Here is a 19,815-nt window from a genome sequence, read left to right as displayed (position 1 = left end):
ATATATACACAGGGAGCGGGTCCTCGTCCACGGAGGCTGCCATGTTGCAACGCCATGCCATATCATGTCACTAACTATTCAAAACGTAGCTTCCTCAAAGAAATTTTAACTCAACTATCTCTTGATTATTCCAGTGTATTATCATAAGCAACTGTACCACAAAAACATTCGAACTTCTCCTGTTTATAAAAACACAAATCCATTTAATCATTTCCACAGAGACACTCCACTGTGCACAACACTTAGACACTGTTATTACAGACACACAGTCTGGTTTCATGTAAAGTACACTTTTACAATGTATACATTATATATTAGAATCAAACAGTCTCAGGCATTATTTGTGTTTCGTAAAGTTAATTATCTCCCCCTGCTGGACACATCTTCTGTCACAGACAGTCCAACAGACTAAGACAAACTGACAGACTAGTTACAGGGGCAGGACACTAATCTTTCTAATCCCAGCCGCCCCACTGACCAAATCTACAACTCAAACTGGAGTTCCGTCTTTCGGAGGAGATGATCCAGTTTTATCTTCCTTCTCTGTCTTGCCCTCACCATCAGTGGAGGCAGCAGGCTGGTCTAAACTCTCCGCTGTCATCGCAGCTTCTGTTTTGACGGCATCTTCACTGTCCTGTGCAGCTGGGGTGGCACTTTTGCCTTCTGCAGATTGGTCGATATCTGAAGGAGGTGGTATACTTTCACCTTCTTGTTTTGTATTCATCTCGAGAACTGGGGCGATCACCTCCTGAGCCTCGGGTGCCGCACTGTGCGGCAGAGTGAAGCCCATTTTGCCTCCGCTGGCTATCGCTCCAGCTGTGGGAGGTGTAAGGGTCTTGGCCTGAGACTCCTCGTCTCCATGCAGCCAGTCCATCTTCTGAAGGTGCTGCCTGACAGCGTCGTCAACTCGGGCGTCAATCATGGCCTCTGTCAGGACGCCATCTTCAGAGGAATATGCTGCCGCCTGCAAGAGAACATGTGTCAACACCTGTGTTCTATACATTCATTTACAAAAATTGATGGGAGTTTTGTGAAATTAAGATTTATATTGCTGTTGTTTGTTTTTTTTAAAGATTACAGCTATGAACGTACCTGCCAGGCCACACCCAGCTTAGAGATCTCTCTTCCTGACATGCCCTCTGTCCGCTTCGCTATCTCTGAGCACTTTTTACCGTAGTCAAACTGTGCCAGCTTCATCCTCCTGCACAAAGACAGACACACACACACAGATAGACAGATGAGAGGGCATCAGAGTAAATGATTTTCCCACAGCTTAGATAACCTGAAATCAGTTTCTTTCTGGCTTTGTTGTGTTTTTGGTGCTCAGTTCATTGCCTCCTGGCCCTTGTGGATTGCTCCCCACCTCTCAGCCCTCATCACACATCTGACCTCTGTGTTATTAATGCCATAGCATGGCTGGCCCTGCTCCAGATGGCCAACAGGCTGTTTCTCAGAGTCTAAATCTAATCCTTATTCTAGCACAGCCATGGATCACTCTATCAACGATTATATGACTCCTCAAACTAACTCAGAATGAGCTCACTGACATGTGAGTGTTGGACATGGTGGACTAGGCCTAATTACTTCTTTAGTATGCATCCTGGGTGTGCAGTGACTCGGTGCCCTATTTCAACAGCTGTGTTGCTGTGTGGGGATTGTACTCACTGCCTCCCTCCTGTGGCGGGCTCCAGCACATATTTGTCAAAGTACAACCGCACCAGCCTCTCCCGCTCCTCGGGACCCGGCAGAGCAAAATTCACTATTTCATCTATACGGTCGTTGATGGCCCAGTCGAACTGCTCTGGCTGGTTACTGGCCAACACCAGCATGAACCTGAAGGAGAAACACAGAAATCAAGCAGCTTAGAGATGCACTGGGAGGTAGCCACACTGGTATAGGCGAGGTAACGTTCAAGTTTTAATTTGTAGAGAATATAAATAATGTTTTACTTGTTGCTCTGCTCTCCAGTGCGATACAAAAATGCATTCAAAGTGGCTCTGAGGTCCTCACTGATCTTCTCCTGCAAAAAACAACAGCAAAGATTGCACGTTATGTGTCACATAAATTAAGGAACGTCTGTAACACAAACCTCAAGGGTTTCTGGAAAATTAAATACATGCAGACTTACAGTGGCTCTCTTGCGAAGGAATGCATCAGCTTCATCAACAAAAAGCAGAAGCCTGTAACAGGAAAACACACGATAACTTTTATCTGTTGTTTCATATCTGGAGTGCACACTACTGCTGTTTGTATATTTGTCCATTTCATATAATCAAGCCTACCCGCGCCGACTTGTACCAGCCCAGTCAAACACTTTGTGCATGGCTGTCACACCGTCACGGCCCATGGGTGCCACATCACCACCAGTCATAATTGCGTAGTCCATCCCAGAATGCATTGCAAGCTTCTACTCAACAGAAAGAGAAATGCCTCACAGTTAGACAAGGCATCACTTGTGTATGAATGTTTTCAGTCATGGGTTAGTCCTCAGGTTTACCTTAGCAAAGAGAGTTTTGCCCGTGCCTGGAGGGCCATACATGAGGATGTTCCTGTACAGGCCGTTGTTCTGTCTCGTGTTTCTTGTTGCTATGGCGATGTCACGAACACGCTCTTCCAGGGAAGGCTAAGAGATTAAAAAATGCATTTATATCAAGTGGTTACAAACCTTTAAAAAAAAAATGCATGTTGGTTACATCCTTCTTCCACTTACACTGAGCACGACTCCCTCGAGGGCGTCCTGAGGTTTGCTCCTCAGCCGCTTGGTCGTCTAAATAGTTAACATTAAAAGTACAATTAGCATATTATAATCCGCAGTTGACAAAACAAGCAAAGCATCAACTGGTCATTAGCTACCTTGACTGGATGCTTGATTGCCTCTGCCACGGTGAATCGGGACGTTTCCCTCACCAGTGACGGCTTACCGAGCCTGGCCTCGATGTAACGTCCTGCCACCGCTGTTGCGTTTCGGGCAGAGTAAACTCCCACGGCTAAAAGGGTCAGTCCTGCCACCTGGTGATGTGATGCAACAGTTAGACAGCACTCAAATACTCAGGTCAAACTCAAGTTAAACCTATGGATAAAAAACAAGTACAGTCGAAATGCGTTGATTTATCCATGAATCAATAAAGGATTTTCAACTACAGTCAAGAGTGCCTCGGATGCATTTTTGGACTACCTGCCTGCACCACGGACTTTTACACTAAGTGATGTGGCCAGTCATTTTTTAATTTTATGTGACTATTTGCCCTATCTTTGAAGAGCACCTGATTTCACAATTAACTACACAGTGCCTTAACCCAGAGCAGCACTCCAAACCTATTTTTATATATTTGCCCACGTTGACAGTTCGAACATTCGCATGGAAATGTATGGTTACCCTTTGTCTGTTGGATGTCATGAATGGTTGCCTGGATCCAGACCTTTAAATCCTCCCACTTCACAGAGTTCAGGTTGACTGATTTGTCTGGCATCGCTGACATAAAACATCAATTCCTCGGTGAGCAATTGAGCACCGTGGGGAAACTAAATTAGCCGATAAGCAGCATGGGCAGGACAAACATCATTGTCAAGCTGTTGTCAAACAGTTCACCAGAACCAAAGAGAAGTAATTACAACTATGGCAAGCACTGTTTACAAGATAGACGCTGCTATCAAATGCAAATGCAAACACATAACAGAAGGATTGTTATGCTTATATGTTCTTTTAACACCAGTGTGAAAAAACACTACTTGCTTTGACCATTTCTGATTCTAAGGTCTAAATTCATGAGCACTCAAAAGATGCCTTTGCTGAATCAGTAGAGACAGACGGTACCAGTCATTATAAAATGAAACCACCTTTATGAACAGACAGGCTTCAGTTAGTGTGAACTGGAGGCATCTGTTTATCTATAAATAATGTCATTTTTAAGTACTTTTACACCTAACTGACCTTTAGTGTGTAGGGATATTTCAGAAAACTCATTTAGTTGCCCAGTTTGTCCTTCCATCAGTGAAATTCAGTGGAAAATTCAGTCTTTATTATGTATTTATAATATAATCATTCACTAAGCTGATGGTGGGTGGAAACAGCAGTCTCACCGTGGCTGTGACTTTGTCCCAGTCCGACACAAAGGCCCTGAATCCTTCTCCAAACACAGCACCCGCAGTCCTGAGGGCAAATACAGGTCAACTGTCATTAGCATGCCTTTTAGGCGTTAACAACATCCAACAGTCAATGAACCAGTAACTTAACACACAAACTGACCACTTCTAAGAAAAGATAAAATAAGCCTTTATTTATCCTGAGGCTAAGCTGCTGTGAGATACTGGTTTATTTAAAATCACTCAACACCTTCAGTTTCAGCGTGATGCAGGACGATACACCTCCTCATCATCACAAATATTGTGGTCTAAAATCCTAAATTAGTGAGTGTGTCTTACTTTATAGACTCCAAGACAGTCTGTCTGTGTTCTGCAGCCTTCAGGCGGATTTGCTCGCGGATGATATCGGCGTTCTCTCGCTCCACGCGGGCTCGTGCTTTAGTCTCCGCCTCTATACGCAGGAGCTCATTCTTGTGCCTCAGCTCCATCTCGTGTTCTATCGTCGCTGTAAGAAACCACAACACCCAGCGAGTAAATAAACCACCCCTCAACATCGTAAAAAGCTTCTACAAGATCCTGTCGTTAGTGTTACAAACCTTTCCTCATGGCCTCCTGTTTCTGGACAGACTCCTCCTGTTTGCGAAGGTTCTCCTCGTTCAGGGCTTGCTGTTAAAAACAGAAAATAAATGTCGGTGCTGCATGTCTTTCTGACACATTTTATCCTGAATATGTAGAAGATGAACTCACCTGTTGTCTTAGTTGGTCCTCATATCGCTGCCTGGCCAGCTTATCTTGATACTGAGCTCTCTGTAACACAAAACAGCCAAATGTGTTTAGCTCACCGCTGCAGCAAACTCCTACTTGTTATGAAAATACTAAAATAAAATGCATGTCTGCTCTCACCGCTTGATGCTGCTTGGTCTCCTCATTAACAGTTTTCCTTCTCTCCTCTCCCTGGATTCGGATCTGGTCACCTTTGAGCTGCTCGACTGCTGCTTCATACTCCTGTTAGAAAAAGGTGGCAAAAATCTATGAAACAGAAGTAACACACTGGTGAACATTTTAATACATTGCTACCACACAATCGACTGGGTCCACATGTCAAATATATCATCAACAATGCCATGACAGTAATCTTAAACTTATGCAATCATAACCTGTCCAGTTTTATCTGAGCACATACAAAGACACAGTGAATAATGTGCAATATTTATTGTGTGTGCTTTTTCTATTCTCTATTTTCCTCAAATGTTTAACTTTCACATTTTACACTGCAGCGACTAAAGAAACTCTAAAAACTGGTGATTTTATCATGTCCTGCATTTGTAATACTTTATTATCCCATATGATATTTTATGTTTGTCATGTATGATGTATCTCAAGCACACTGAGTTTACACTTGTCATATTAAATGTGCTATATAAATAAGGTTGACCTGACGACGACATCTCTCAGCACCCTAAACCATCCAGTAACTCACGCTATTATTCACTATTTCTTTAGATGATGTAAATTAGCACTGACAATATCAACTACATGGTCTGGAAAAGACCTGGCATGTCCTGAAGCAGATGAAGAAAGACACTGGAGTTCTGTACGCATGTTTCTGCCGTACCTTCATTTTGCTCTGATGCTCCATCTGAGTGGTCTGCTCCTGCATTCGAGCCAGTTCCAGAGCTTCTTTGGCATGTCCTGGATGGGGACAACATCAGAGAGGTGAGAGGTGTGATGGCTTCAACACATTGAAATTTACAGTGATCAATGTAAAATGCTGGTCTGCCCCTGAACCCTGTCAGATGTGTCACTAGTCCCTATTTCTACCTTATCTTAGAACACAAAACAAGATAGGCACACTCAGTGAACCATGGCATGTAAGTAGAACAAGTTGAATTTGGATGTTGCAAGCCACATTGCAAGGTGATGACCTTTGAACCCAGTCAGTAGTTTGAATGAATGTGAGAGCATTACTGCATTACTCTCATGTGCAACCAACAATTTTACACAGATTAGATTAAATGAACATGTGCAGATGCTGGCTGTGACTGTGGGCCACATGATCTGAGCTGTAGCATCACTGAGGTGACACCACCATGACCAGAGAGGAGCTGAATCCTGACACACCATGTCTATCTGTGTGCTGTAATGCTGCTATAATGAGGAGAAACCTCCACTGGGGTGACCTCCACTGAGCTAACGGGCCCCTCCAGAACACTTACGGGACTTGTCGAGCTCCTTGGCCGCCTGAGCAGCCCGCTCCAGCCCGGTGGGATCGAAGTTGCTCCATTTGTCCTTGGGTTTATCTCCACCGCCGCCGCTGGAGCCTCCGGCCGGCGGAGGTGGCGGTGGTGGTGGCTGAACCGGGAGACCGGGTGGCGCCTCAGGCTGCCCCTTGTTCAGGCCGAACAGCCACGACATTTTAACCAGAACAGATAAAACACAGTTTAGCCGGTTGTGTGAGGAGCGAGAGGCTACAGCTGCTACAGACTACTGTCAGTACACTTCCTCTCCACGCGTGTCATGCCGCAGTCTTCTGCGCATGTGCAGCAGAGTGTACAGGTTCCTCTGAATAACTGCAGCGATGATTGGCTGCTAATAAGTACTTCTTCTTGTCATTGGCTGTCCCCTTAACTGACTTCAGTAGAGGTCATTCGTGTAGTCCCACCCAAAATTGCTACGGTAGCCGCAGAGGGTCAAAAACCATTGAATTCACTGGTTTTCTTGTAGTTGCATCAGGTTGTTTAATGGTTTTGTAAGTCACAGGTCATTGACATCAGTGGTGTCTGTTCTTTATCTCAGTGTGTAACATGGAGCATTCATGAGATATTCATGTAAGGCTGGAGCAATGCTTCTGAAATACTGCTGGTCCATTGGAGGAAGATAATTGTGCCTTTTCTCTAGTATTATAATACTGTGCATTATGCAATTATGGCTACAGCAGAGGGACATTTGCAGAAGCCGATGTGACTAGTTAGGAATAAAATCTCTCTCAAAATCACACCCCTAACATGTTTGAATAGAAACAAGACAGGATAACAACATTCATATCAAAATCTTTAATTACCTTGACATTCAACCTCACAACAAATGGTAAAATCTATATTTACACAGAGTGAGAAGTCAACATGTGAAAAAGCTTGAGGTCACTCCTCTTCCCAGCCTCCACAAAAAACCCCTCATAATCAGCATCCATTCATAACTTAACAAAAGGTTTCATATGCAAACAAAGGGAGGTTTGTGGAAATGGATAATCACATCCTCTATCATGATACAGGAGGTAACCGGGGTGCTGCAGTGGAGTATTTTGTAGGGAGCACTGTAGCCGGAAAAGTCTGGCACACATGATAGAGATGTTGGGGATAAATCAGTGAACAGAGCAGAAGCAGGGCTGTCTGTGGACAAACAATGCTATGCTGTTAAATGCCAGGGGCCATCTTGGATTATGATTGTGTCCTTGTTGTGACATACGTGCATAATTTCAAATATTCAATCTTTTCTAAACTGTCCTTCAAGGTCAGCCATCAAGGCACTGCAACAGTAATCATCCATCCTGCTGGAGTGTCCTTGAGCAAGATATTGCATTTCTTTCTGCTTCAGGGACGTCGCTCTGTTGGTAACAGTTCAAAGGATTTTACATCAGTGTGCGGCTAACACATGTGAGTCTCCATGTCGACTTGTTTATACATGGCAGAGGCAGAGACACTGGTCTGGCAGTACATCATGTCATGGTCTACTCTCTGATCACACATCAGTTGACCTTTTTTTACCAAGCGACCCCCATCACATATAGCAACCAGACCCTGGTGTCAAGATGGGTCATTTATGTGGGTCATTATTAGTCACAGAGCATTCCTGGTTTAGTGATCAAAGTATGACACACAAAATAATTCAACTGATAATCTTATATTATTATACAAAAAATATTTAGATGAAGCGAAAACCTTGATGACAGGAGGCGACTGTGTGCCTGACTTTTTCATGGCATCCCCATAATCCAAGACCCCCGATCTTTAAACCACATAACAATTGGAAATCTGTAACTGCAGCGAGTCCTTCACTGTAGTACAACAACACGGGAGAAGACACCAGCGGGCTCTTTGCCGTCACCCAGTGCTGCACGGAAGCCTTCCTGTTGCCGAGCCCTCGCCAGCTTTGCAAGTGAGAGGAATGACCGAGGCTCTGTGATGGCGAGATCACTGATCACACGTCGGTTGAGCTGAACGCTGGTCTGTGTGGACGAACAGAGGAAATGTGTCACAGATAAAGTGAACAAACAGCACAGAGAACATAGAGGACTGGTGCAGTTCCCTAACATTCAGCACAACTAACCTTGGTGAGGTTGTGCATTAGGGCGGGATACTTCATGCCATGCTCTCGTGATGCTGCTGCGATGCGTGAGATCCAGAGCTGAAGAAATAAGAGCACAATAAATAATACTGATTACTTTGCTCAATTAATAACATAATTATTCTTTGCAAGACATCGGCATGCCCGAACTGAAAACAATGAATACGATGGATGTACACAGTGGAGGCAGTGGCTCCCAACCTTTTTGACATGTGACTCCCTCAGTGAACCAATGTTTACCTATCATCACTGATCACACGTTATGGTCTTAACTGGGATTTTCACACACAAGTAAGTAAGTAAGTAAAGTTTATTTATATAGCACCTTTCACAGATACTAGATCACAAAGTGCTTTCCAGTAGACAAAGCAAGTACAACAATATAACACAACATTAAAAACAAAGCACAAGACGAAGCATTAAAAACAAAGCAAGGCAAAAGACAAGGTGTCTGCAAAGTGCAAAATGTAAATAAAACATTAGATAAAAGAAAAACAGTAAGAGATTGATGGGGTAAAAGGAGTTAGTTAACCAAAGGCCTGGCTAAAGAGCAGTGTTTTCAGTTGTTTTTTTGAAAGTGTCACATGATGCTGCGGATCGCAACAAAAAGGGGAGGGCATTCCAAAGTTTGTGAGCAACTGCTTGAAATGCTCGGTCTCCACGAGTGACGAAACGAGTACGTAGAACTGACAGTAGGAGCTGATCCGAGGATTTTAGAGTGTGACGCGGAGTGTGAGGTTGAAGGAGGTCTGTGATGTATGCAGGGGCTAGACCATGTAGGGCTTTAAAAGTCAGGAGCAATACTTTAAAGTTGATTTGGAATTCTACTGGAAGCCAGTGCAAGGAGGACAGGATTGGAAGCGAGAGCTAATAAAAGCATGAATGATCATTTCCAATTCAGCTTTGGACACAACTGACCTTAATTTTGCAATGTTCCTAAGTTGTGAGAAACAAGATCGGGTGAGTATGCTAACGTGATTATCAAATGATAGGGCTTGGTCGAATATGACACCTAAATTACGAAGTTTGCGTTGGACACAATTGGTTAAAGACCCGATACAAGACTTCACATTTGAGATTACAATGTCTGGGGCAACAATTAGGGTTTCTGTCTTTTCATTATTAAGTTGGAGGAAGTTGTCCGACATCCGACATCCACAACCATCTCTAGGGTTTACAGAGGATGGTCTGACAAAGAGAGCGGCAGTTCTCTGGGTGAAAATGCCTTGTTGATGCCAGAGGTCAGAGGAGAATGGCCAGACTGGTTCAAGATGATAGAAAGGCAACAGTAACTCAAATAACCATTTGTTACAACCAAGGTCTGCAGAAGACTCTCTGAACCAACAACACGTCCAACCTTGAAGCAGATGGGCTACAGCAGCAGAAAAATGTTGCCTGGTCTGATGAGTCTGGATTTCTGCTGCGACATTCAGATGGTAGGGCCAGAATTTGGTGTAAACAACATGAAAGCATGGATCCATCCTGCCTTGTATCAACGGTTCAGGCTGGTGGTGGAGGTGTAATGGTGTGGGGGATATTTTCTTGGCACACTTTGGGCCCCTTAGTACCAACTGAGCATGGTTTAAACACCACAGCCTACCTGAGTATTGTTGCTGACCGTGTCCATCCCTTTATGATCACAGCGCACCCATCCTCTGATGGCTACTTCCAGCAGGATAACACACCATGTCACAAAGCTCAAATCATCTCAAACTGGTTTCTTGAACATGACAATGAGTTCACTGCGCTCCAATGGCCTCCACAGTCACCAGATCTCAATCCAATAGAGCACCTTTGGGATGTGGTGGAACGGGAGAGTTGCATCATAGATGTACGATGCCAATATGGACCAAAATCTCTGAGGAATGTTTCCAGCACCTTACTGAATCTATGCCATGAAGAATTAAGGCAGTTCTGAAGGCAAAAAGGGTCCAACGTGATACTAGCAAGGTGTACCTAATAAAGTGGCCAATGACTGTATATGTGTATGCAGTATTATCCTGGTGAAATTAAATAAATTGAATTAGAGAGTAGCACAGGGATGGTAAACAGCTGCACAGTGACTGTCTGCAGCATGCACTGCTTCACATGATCCTCCTCTTGATCATTCCCAGACTCTCAATGTTCAGGTGAGGTACACCTGTTCATGCACTGAGAGTGATAGCCTGGATTACACAGCAGCTAGAAGCTCTTTTGAATACTACACACTAAATATCATTGACAAACCTCAGACTGTACCCTGTGTGTTACCCATGTGTTTGCTGTTGTTGTATTTGAGTATCAGGTGTCTCATCAGGTGTCTCACCGTCCTCATGTTGCGCTTCTTTAGCTTCCGACCTTTAGTGGCGTAGACAAAAGCTCTCCTGACTGCCTTCACAGCCAGCCTGTAGCAGCGGTTCTTCCTGCCTCTGAAGTGCTGTAGGATGAACCGACAGGGAGGATGACTTACACAAAATGACTCTCAGTATCCTGTTAATATTAGATTACAATGATGAGGCATGTTTCCAACCCAACCATGCAGCAAATGACTCACTGATTGTCTGGTTTAAACAACATTTCAGATTCAGTGTCACACATAAATGTATACAACACAAATACCACAACATTTTAGCAGTGAAGAGAAGCTTAGCCCCCCTTCTCCTCCAGGAAATAGTCGTGGCCTTACCCGTGCATGTTTGAGGACTTCTTGAACTTTCCAGTATCTGTCGGGTCCTCGGCTTCTTATCCAACAAGATAACGTCAGGAACACCATGTCTGCTCTTCAAGTGGCCCACTTCACCACCGTCCTGAATTAAAACACTATTTAAATGACCTTAGTCCACTCCACCAGTGAAGAGACTGTTATGTGAGTTCAACCTCACACGCTGTGTTACGACTGACAGAGGCGCTTTGGGTTCGTTGGATTTAAGAACCGAGGCATCTGATGTACGTGTGTCCGCCCGCGTTTGCTGTCCTACGAAGACCCGGAGTCTCAATTAAAACAAATCCATTATAACTACAGAAGATTATTGTAAAGCAACAATTAAAGACAAGGCAAAATCGTCACAAGAAAATCAAACAAATCATGAAATTTCACGCTCTCCTTGTGTTTGATAACCTCCAGTGTGCTTTGAAAGCCGGGAGACACCGCTTCACAAAACACGCGCTCCCACCCGAGCTGTGACGCAGCCACGGTGGCTGCTGGGATCGCAGGCGGTGGAGGTCAGAGAAACTCCAAAATGTCGGTTGCCAGTTTCACGTCCTTGAGCCGCTGTGGTGTTTTGGCGTTCCGCTCCCCCGCAGGACTGGTGGTACGTTGAAAATCATTACAACAAACAAACCGGTTTAATTAGCCGTTAATGTCAATTACAGTTTCTGTCATGGCTTTGCCTAAAGTGACATTGCAACGGAGCTACAGTCCCTGTTGACAGCGGAGGGCTCCGTCTATACTCTGAAGTCAATGTTACGTGGTTCAGCAGTTAGCTACCAACTAGCTAGCTTTCAGTGCTAACTGTGGTTGAACTGACACAACATTAACTTTTTAAACGTGTGAATTTCTTCTTTATGTGCTGGTGTGTGTTAAGCTTAAAATTTAGGCAGTTAAAATCCACGTGAGCACCAAACGTGACAGAAAGAGATGCGTAAACATTGTTCACCTAACTATGACAATGTTAACTGATTATACAAGCTCACATTTTATGGATGAAATTCAGTGAGATCAAACAGCCAGACAAAAGTGATAAACTTGTAATAACCTTGTGTAATAGTCATGTTTGCTAAATCACGTCACTGCAATGTGTCATACTAACACAAGTGATAACCTGTGTGTAATTTGGATTTTCTTTGTATTGTTTAACAAACAAAATAATGTTTTATGATCACTGATATGGCAGTGGTTTGGGGTTAATGTTATGTAATGTTTACCTCTTATAAAACTAAAGATCCACTCTAAACCTGGGGTCCTTCAGGGAGCTCCAGAAGGTTCCCAGGAAAATGGGAAATATATTATGTTTTACTTTTATTTTTACTTCACCAGAAGTAAGCACACTGTGAGCAAAAGTCCCATGAGTGAGAATTCAGACCAAAGGTTTCACTTCCTCCTCCGCTATCTACTCAAGTGTACTTGACAACTGTTTGGTCTTAATCTTATCTAACAACCCAGATCTTTGAGATGGAGGCCCTGAAGTGAAATTTTATCAAATGGGGGTCTGTGACCTAATGTGCATCAGTGTAGACACGAAAAAGGTTGAAAACCATTGATTTAGATTAATAGAATTATTTAAAGGAGCATGCACCTGCTACTTCTGATCACTTATAAGTAAAATTGAATGCTTGTCTTTTAGAAGAATTGTACTATATTCTGTACAAGGAACCTTTAAGACAGTGAGCACCAGAGTGAATGTTGAAATGGCAATACAATTAGTACAAAGTGAAAGATACAATGAAAGATTAAATTAGATATGAACTTTATGTCAGTTCATCATCGAACTCTAATTTTCTGTGTGTGTTTATTAAGGGAGTGTCTAATGAAAACAGTCGACTGCCAAAATGATCATGTATTTCCTGCCCTTGTCCCTGCTGTTAGGCGGTGCGGTATGCCCAGACAGCAGCGGCTCCAGCAGCTCAGCCCAGAGTAAAGAAGTTCCAGGTGTACAGATGGGACCCAGACACTCCAGGAGACAAACCCCGCATGCAGACCTACGAAATCGACCTCAACACGTAGGTTTTATGGCTCTTCCATCTGTGTTCTCAAGCATTAACTACTTAGATACTTAAGTGATAATGCACAACAAGGTGCCCCGATATCTAAAAATGATGGGTGACAGGAAGCTGAATCTATCGCTTTTTATATCAGGACACCTTGGAGTGTATTGCCGCTTTTTCTCCCTGGCTATTCATTAAAAAATAAGGATGGTTGAATTTAAAATTTATTGACACCTGGCATCCCTTCAGAATCAGTGATTATCTGTGCCCATTGTTATATTAGTAAGAGGTGCAGGTGAGGCGGACTTCAAATCTTTGCTTATCTTTTATAATGCATGCAGGAAAATATGGCCATGTTTAATAACACATCTATTAGCTGATCATGTTCACTTGCACTTGCGGAGGCTTATCGCTTAGTGAAGCTCAAAGCAATACCCAAGCACACATAAACAGAGGGCACTATTAACAAACTGTGAACAGCTGTCAGGTAGATTAAACTCAGGTGGCTCTGGCAGCCTGGCATATTTCCAATCCTCTTTCTTCATCTGTTCTCTAATCAGCTTTGGGAAACTCTTAACTCACTTCTGTCAACATGATGCTGCAGACAAAAGAGTCCAAAACTCAAAAATGCTGTTTGCCCCTGAATCCGGTCAGGATTTTCTTGTTCGACAAGTCAGAGACGTCCCCTAGATGTCCCCTAGATGTTCCCTTTTATAAGTTAATGTCTTGACCTTCTCCAGTCACTAACTCGTCTTGTTTGTCTTCTTGTAGTTGCGGCCCAATGGTTCTTGATGCTCTGATCAAGATCAAAAATGAGATGGACTCCACCCTGACCTTCCGCCGCTCCTGCAGGGAAGGTTGGTAACATAGAGGCTCTACAAAAGCATCAGCGTGTAGATAATAAAAAGATCAATAAATGTGGCAACAAATAATAATTCTGTGTTATTATTAATGATGGTTGTGGTAGTCAATTAATAGAATAGAATTAACCACAAAAATTCACTGCTATCTTGGCCTGGCACTTCTGAAAAAGATATATTATCTCAATCATTGTTGTTTTTTGTTTGTTTGTTTTTTTGTTAAATAAATGTTTATAAAAAAGATAGGAGAAGCATTTTGTCATGAGATCGCCTTGTTTTTGCAATTATATTAAAAGCTTTTATTTCGTTTAAACGCAGGTATTTGTGGATCCTGTGCAATGAACATTAATGGAGGAAACACTCTTGCCTGTCTCAACAAGATTGACACCAACCTCAGCAAGCCAACCAAGATTTACCCTCTGCCACATATGTATGTGGTCAAGGACCTGGTACCTGTGAGTAACCCCCCTAAGTTATGTTGTTTAGTCATGATTTGAAATTAATCACTGAAGCCAAAACGTGGTTATGGATAATAAAGACTTATTTTATTTATTAGTTGCCTCTTGAAAATATGTACATGGTAAATTCAACAGGTGTTCATGTGACTCAACACAACTTGCTAAATGTGTTACTGAATATTAGGGGTGTCCCCGACTAAAAATGTACATAGTCAAATCTGAGTCATAAAGTCTTGCTTTTTTTTCTTAATCTATTTTCTCAACATTAGTTCCCATTTTTTCCGCACCAGATAAAAAAGCTGAAACTCATAATAAAACACTTTGTCTTCTTGACTTGGCATAAGAATGGATTTTATAATAGGAGGTGTTCCATCCAGCACTGTTTGTTGTGTGGAGGCATTTGTAGGTGTGAGCAGGTGCAGCAGTGGCGCTGCAGAGAGAGAGCAGAGGAGACAGATAAGACAGACAGCAGAACATGTCACTTAGTTTGGTTCTGCTTGCTTTCTGTGGTTGTAAACAGTACTTTCAACTTTCTAGAAAGAGAGAGATGCGAGTCACAAGCTGCAAACAGCTGTTTTTATATGTCTCCCCTCGCTGAATTTGACAGAGAGTTGTTCATAAGTTCAAAAAATATTTAGTACTCTGTGAGCTCTTTTATGTGAGTACTCTGATCAATACATTTATACCAGTACAGGCTGTGATTTACTGGGAGAAACCGAAGCAATTCTGTCAGATCAGACATTCAGTAGTCCCATATAGCCAAAATGGAATGATCCTTTGTTTCATAACTACATTTTCCTTCACCTGCGACAGAGATTGGCAGTCAAATCAGATCAGCTCCTTAGATTTAATTATTTGTTTAATTCTGTCATTTGTATGCTGACATGATCCTTGATTGTAGACTTGTGTTTTTTGCAGGACATGAGTAACTTCTACGCCCAGTACAAGTCTATTGAACCCTACCTGAAGAAGAAGGATGAGGCAAATGAAGGAAAGGAGCAGTACCTGCAGACTGTGGAGGACAGACAGAAACTGGTACGCCACTGTTTTTAGTTTGGGAAAACATCAAAGCTTTTCAGTGTTTACATGTAAATAAGAGACGTCATTCATTGCTTTTCTCCTCATGTAGGACGGGCTGTATGAATGTATCCTGTGCGCCTGCTGCAGTACGAGCTGCCCCAGCTACTGGTGGAACGGAGACAAATACCTCGGGCCTGCTGTGCTCATGCAGGTGTGTGCCTGAACATGTAAACATTTAGGAATCACTGACTTTAAATTCTGAATCGGCATAAAATAACCACACAGATGATGAGTTTATGAGTAACATCCTGTTGTCTCTCAGGCGTACCGTTGGATGATCGACTCTCGAGATGAGTTCACAGAGGAGCGTCTGTCCAAGCTGCAGGATCCTTTCTCGCTCTACCGCTGCCACACTATCATGAACTGCACCAAGACCTGCCCCAAGGTGACCTGTCTGCACATGTCTGCAGCCACACATACAGCACAGCTCAGGCTTTGTATATCTTAAATTCTTACTGCTCTCTCCTCATGTGTCTGGTCTTCCTCTCAGGGCCTGAACCCAGGGAAGGCGATAGCTGAGATCAAGAAGATGATGGCCACGTACAAGGAGAAGAAGGCAGCTGCTGTCTGAGACCTCAGTGGTCCTCTTGATCAATGTTTCCCTCCATGATAAAATTATATATTGATTACAAGAAAAATGCTTTTTGAGGTCTGAAGGGCCAGAACACCTGTTAGCTCCAACACTACCAGCACCACCACCACTCCCTGCAGACTGCCCTCAACTGTAATGGAAGTGCGTGTATGTGTGTGTGTGTGGCTGGAGGACTTGGTGTTACATAAACGCACATGTACAGTATGAATGCTCAAGTGTGTGTGTGTCTAAGTCTTACATGTACCATAACAGATGTATTTATCTTCAGCTCTACTGTGTGAATGTTTGTGCACTTGGGAGACAAGATGCTGCATTTTAATAGTCAAAAGGTGTGTAAACATTTTTTAGCTCGTTGAATTTCAGGTCAGCAGTTGCTTACATACAGTATCTATGTTCCCTCAGATCATTCAACATACCAACAGCAGTCTTTGTTTTGATGGAAAATAAATAGTTGAAATGCCTGCAGCTGTTCGTACTGGTTATTACTGATGTCACTTAGTGATGTCACACATGTAGACTGTGGCGTCCTCTAGGTGTCACTATTGTGCAGAGTCGCAGGTGTGAATGAGTCCAACCATCTGCGGTCTCAACTCATACTGAGTGTAGTTTAAGAGTTCATGTAAAAAGTGTTCGACACACTGTCTCTCTCATGGAGTACATCAGCTTTGAAATGAAGTAAAAGACACCTGAACTGTGTGTCAGCAAAATACAGGAGTGGACACATTAGAAGCAACACCTAAACCATCTAATATAAAAGCTCTTCATCAAATAATGAAACTCATGTTGAGTATTCGTGTTGAACTCAGTGGTGCAATGTAACTAAGTACATTTACTAAACTTCTGTATTTAAGTTTAGTTTTGAGGTAATTGTACTTTGATATTTGACATCAAACGTAAAAAAAAAAAAAGACATGATCATACAAACAGGCCAACAGAAAGGAATATTTACAAACAATGAAAAGCACAATGTAAAGCAGTAGTCAATGTATAGCTACTTTGATTTACACATCTGAAAAGAAGTGGGAGAAAGTATAAACTTATTAAATCCCACCCCTTCTCTTTACTAGAGTACCTCCATTTTCTGCTGTTAGACTTAACTTCCATTAAGTCTTGAAGGGAAACACACTTTTAATTTCACTTTATTTATTTTAAAGCTTTAGTTACCCGCTACTTTTAATATTCTGATTCAGCTAATAAAATATGATGTATTATAACAGATTAAATTACCCAGCAGTACAGAGAGCAATTAAAAAGAGCTTCACATGTACCAGCTGCAACATTTAAATGCACATTAAAGCATCAATAATTATCATCCAATAATATAAACATTATTCTGATATGGGGCATTTTGTATAATGAGGTATTTTACTTTTGACACTCGTGTATATTTTCATGCTAATACTTTTGTACTTTAAAAAAGTGAGTAGTAGTAGTAAAGTAAAATTTTTAATTCAGGACTTTTACTCGCAACAGAATTTGTATGATGTGGTATTACACTAAGTCCATCACTTGTTGAATCATGTATTATATTATATATAAGTGGGGTGGGGTGTAACATTTTAACTTTATTTATATAGCACAATTCATATGCCAGGGCAATTCAAAGTGCTTTACAGAGCAAGAAAATATGAGTCATAGTAATAGATACAGATTTATAATGAAAAAGTAAAGAGAAAAGATATAAATGCTAAAATAAATTACTATTTACTAATTTACAATTTAAAAAAATATATTAAAAATAGTAAAAGTGCAGGCAAGAGGTGCAAAGACGAGTTAAAAATGAGTTTGCAGTCATTACAGGGTGGAGTAGGCAGTGTAAAGAGGGAATCATTTCAGCTTTGACTTGAAGCGGTCAGAGTCGGGGCTTGTCTAACATCACCTGGGAGGTTATTCCAAGTGTTGTCCTGCATGATAACAAAATGCTGCTTCACCATGTTTTGTTCTGACCTTTGGGATGGTCAGTAGGCTGGACCCAGATGTTCTAATCACGAGTATGTCAGAGATATATTTGGGCGCGGAGCCACAGAGTGATTTATACACAAGCAGTAAGATTTTGAAAACAGGTAGCCAGTGTAAGGACTTTAGAACTGGAGTCATTTGGTCATATTTCCTAGTTTATGACTCCAAAACAGCAATCTGCAGTTATGGGACATATTTAATCTGTGGAAGATTATCAGTGACATTTAATCTGGTCTCATTTATCCAGTATAGATATATAAACTGAATTTCATTGTTTTGTAAAAATCAAAATCAAACCGATGACATAAAAAAATAACAATGGCTATTAAGGTTATTGTCAGAACCATCAGTTGTATGACATAAAACGCATGTTAAAGGTCCAATGTGTCAGATGTAGGCATGTATTGGCAGAAATTATAATATCTATAACTATGTTTTAATTAATGTATAATCACCTGAAAATAAAGACTCATTGTGTTTTGTTATCTTAGAATGAGCCGTACGGGGTGGGTCCTTCTCCACGGAGTCCAGCATGTTGTTTCTACAGTAGCCCAGAATGGACAAACAAAACACTGGCTCAGATATGGCCATTTGTGTTGTGTCGGCCATTATGGCTCTCCTGCACACTTGGTACACAAGAGAAGGTTTAGTTCTTCAACTTCACCACTAGATGCCACTAAATCCCTCACAGTAGACCTTTAAGGGCGATATGACTGAGTTAAATTAATTATTAAGTTACTTAGTGTTTTATTTACAGAAACAAATAACACATTACAACATACCATAGTGATGGCTTTTTAAAAATATGTTGCTGGTGAGATTGAAAAAAATGTAAATGGATTTGCTAAGTTATATTTCATCAGTGAAGACAAAAACAATGGAATTCAATGAAACGTGATAGAGAAAAATAATCAATAATTATACTAGGCCGGGGATGGTTGCAATACTTACAGCAATGTTTATGTTTATGTTTATTTTATTTAATAATGGACAGTGCACATTAATTAACATGATCACTTAAGTCACGTAAATGTGCCAGATTTAGCCATACAGGCTAATTTTCATCTGCAGTCCCTGGCAGGTTGATGGTATATACATATATATAAATATGTCTCAGCACCTAATAAATTGCTGAATTTTAGTGTTAGAGCTCTCAAATTCTGACACAGATTACCCTCATTTCTTGACTACAACTCTCCAACTATATCACAGAACTCATTAACTTATGTCAAATACAAGGTGTTTTGTTGTTACGATCTGCGCCAATACCAGGGCAAGTTGCAACAATAAGAGTGAAGAATTTTAAATTACACTACTACTAAACATATCTATAAAAACTGACACATACACTAATAACCAGTTCATACCAAGGTCTGACTCATTTACCTGTACCTGTCAGATGTTTGGTGCCTCATGTGGAGTGAGTTGAAAATAAAAGTCTGCTGCCTCAGTCCAGTAACCAGTCAGGACGTCCTTTTGCTGGATACTGAAGAGTTTTTTGCTTTCATATGATGCCACTTCATTTGTCCAAAGTACGTTGCCATATTTGCAAGTCTTTGGCTTTCAGAACACTTTCACAAGGAAACCCCTTAAGAGCACAATAGGCTAAAATCCAAGCATCATCTCATTTTTTTTGCAGTATCTTCTAAATGTCACATAGCACATAGAGGGTTTTTTGGGGTCAGATCTCACCGTCTGTCCCTGCTTCAACATACCCCTATCAGTATGTTTTCACCAACTCTCCTGGCATGCTAAG

At 41.8% G+C, this 19,815-nt stretch overlaps 3 protein-coding genes across 3 annotated transcripts; 1 reads left to right on the top strand and 2 right to left on the bottom strand.

The window, feature by feature from the left end:
• Window positions 1-182: 182 nt before the first annotated feature.
• On the bottom strand, window positions 183-6,608 carry atad3 (ATPase family AAA domain containing 3). Its single transcript, XM_049579578.1, has 16 exons — window positions 6,300-6,608; window positions 5,699-5,775; window positions 4,987-5,088; window positions 4,831-4,890; window positions 4,680-4,749; window positions 4,423-4,588; window positions 4,081-4,150; window positions 2,854-3,009; window positions 2,711-2,767; window positions 2,498-2,623; window positions 2,283-2,407; window positions 2,129-2,180; window positions 1,950-2,020; window positions 1,666-1,833; window positions 1,093-1,201; window positions 183-964 (listed from the first exon to the last, which is right to left on the bottom strand). The coding sequence occupies exons 1-16, from the start codon at window positions 6,496-6,498 to the stop codon at window positions 491-493; spliced, it is 2,082 nt and encodes a 693-aa protein (XP_049435535.1). The 5' UTR covers window positions 6,499-6,608; the 3' UTR covers window positions 183-490.
• Window positions 6,609-7,121: 513 nt separating this feature from the next.
• Window positions 7,122-11,301, bottom strand: mrpl20 (mitochondrial ribosomal protein L20). Its single transcript, XM_049582207.1, has 4 exons — window positions 11,093-11,301; window positions 10,733-10,843; window positions 8,410-8,487; window positions 7,122-8,308 (listed from the first exon to the last, which is right to left on the bottom strand). The coding sequence occupies exons 1-4, from the start codon at window positions 11,177-11,179 to the stop codon at window positions 8,135-8,137; spliced, it is 450 nt and encodes a 149-aa protein (XP_049438164.1). The 5' UTR covers window positions 11,180-11,301; the 3' UTR covers window positions 7,122-8,134.
• Window positions 11,302-11,584: 283 nt separating this feature from the next.
• Window positions 11,585-16,561, top strand: sdhb (succinate dehydrogenase complex, subunit B, iron sulfur (Ip)). Its single transcript, XM_049582193.1, has 8 exons — window positions 11,585-11,717; window positions 12,992-13,125; window positions 13,882-13,967; window positions 14,289-14,425; window positions 15,347-15,463; window positions 15,558-15,659; window positions 15,771-15,893; window positions 15,999-16,561. Exons 1-8 carry the CDS (start codon window positions 11,646-11,648, stop codon window positions 16,077-16,079), a joined length of 852 nt encoding a protein of 283 aa, XP_049438150.1. The 5' UTR covers window positions 11,585-11,645; the 3' UTR covers window positions 16,080-16,561.
• Window positions 16,562-19,815: the final 3,254 nt, after the last annotated feature.

Source organism: Epinephelus fuscoguttatus, linkage group LG1 (assembly GCF_011397635.1).
Source record: "Epinephelus fuscoguttatus linkage group LG1, E.fuscoguttatus.final_Chr_v1".
Classification (NCBI taxonomy): domain Eukaryota; kingdom Metazoa; phylum Chordata; class Actinopteri; order Perciformes; family Serranidae; genus Epinephelus; species Epinephelus fuscoguttatus.
Note: the sequence above shows the minus strand (reverse complement) of the source record. Positions and strands in the feature narration are given on the sequence as shown.

Coding starts and splice junctions, on each gene's coding strand:
- atad3 (XM_049579578.1), bottom strand. CDS start 6,498: ATGTCGTGGCTGTTCGGCCTGAACAAGGGGCAGCCTGAGGCGCCACCC. Junction 3,010..4,080: donor GGGACAAAGTCACAGCCACG/GTGAGACTGCTG, acceptor TCACATCACCAG/GTGGCAGGACTGACCCTTTT. Junction 2,408..2,497: donor GCAAAACTCTCTTTGCTAAG/GTAAACCTGAGG, acceptor TCTGTTGAGTAG/AAGCTTGCAATGCATTCTGG.
- mrpl20 (XM_049582207.1), bottom strand. CDS start 11,179: ATGGTGTTCCTGACGTTATCTTGTTGGATAAGAAGCCGAGGACCCGAC. Junction 8,488..10,732: donor AGAAGCGCAACATGAGGACG/GTGAGACACCTG, acceptor TTATTTCTTCAG/CTCTGGATCTCACGCATCGC. Junction 8,309..8,409: donor TAATGCACAACCTCACCAAG/GTTAGTTGTGCT, acceptor TCGTCCACACAG/ACCAGCGTTCAGCTCAACCG.
- sdhb (XM_049582193.1), top strand. CDS start 11,646: ATGTCGGTTGCCAGTTTCACGTCCTTGAGCCGCTGTGGTGTTTTGGCG. Junction 13,968..14,288: donor CCGCCGCTCCTGCAGGGAAG/GTTGGTAACATA, acceptor GTTTAAACGCAG/GTATTTGTGGATCCTGTGCA. Junction 14,426..15,346: donor TGGTCAAGGACCTGGTACCT/GTGAGTAACCCC, acceptor TGTTTTTTGCAG/GACATGAGTAACTTCTACGC.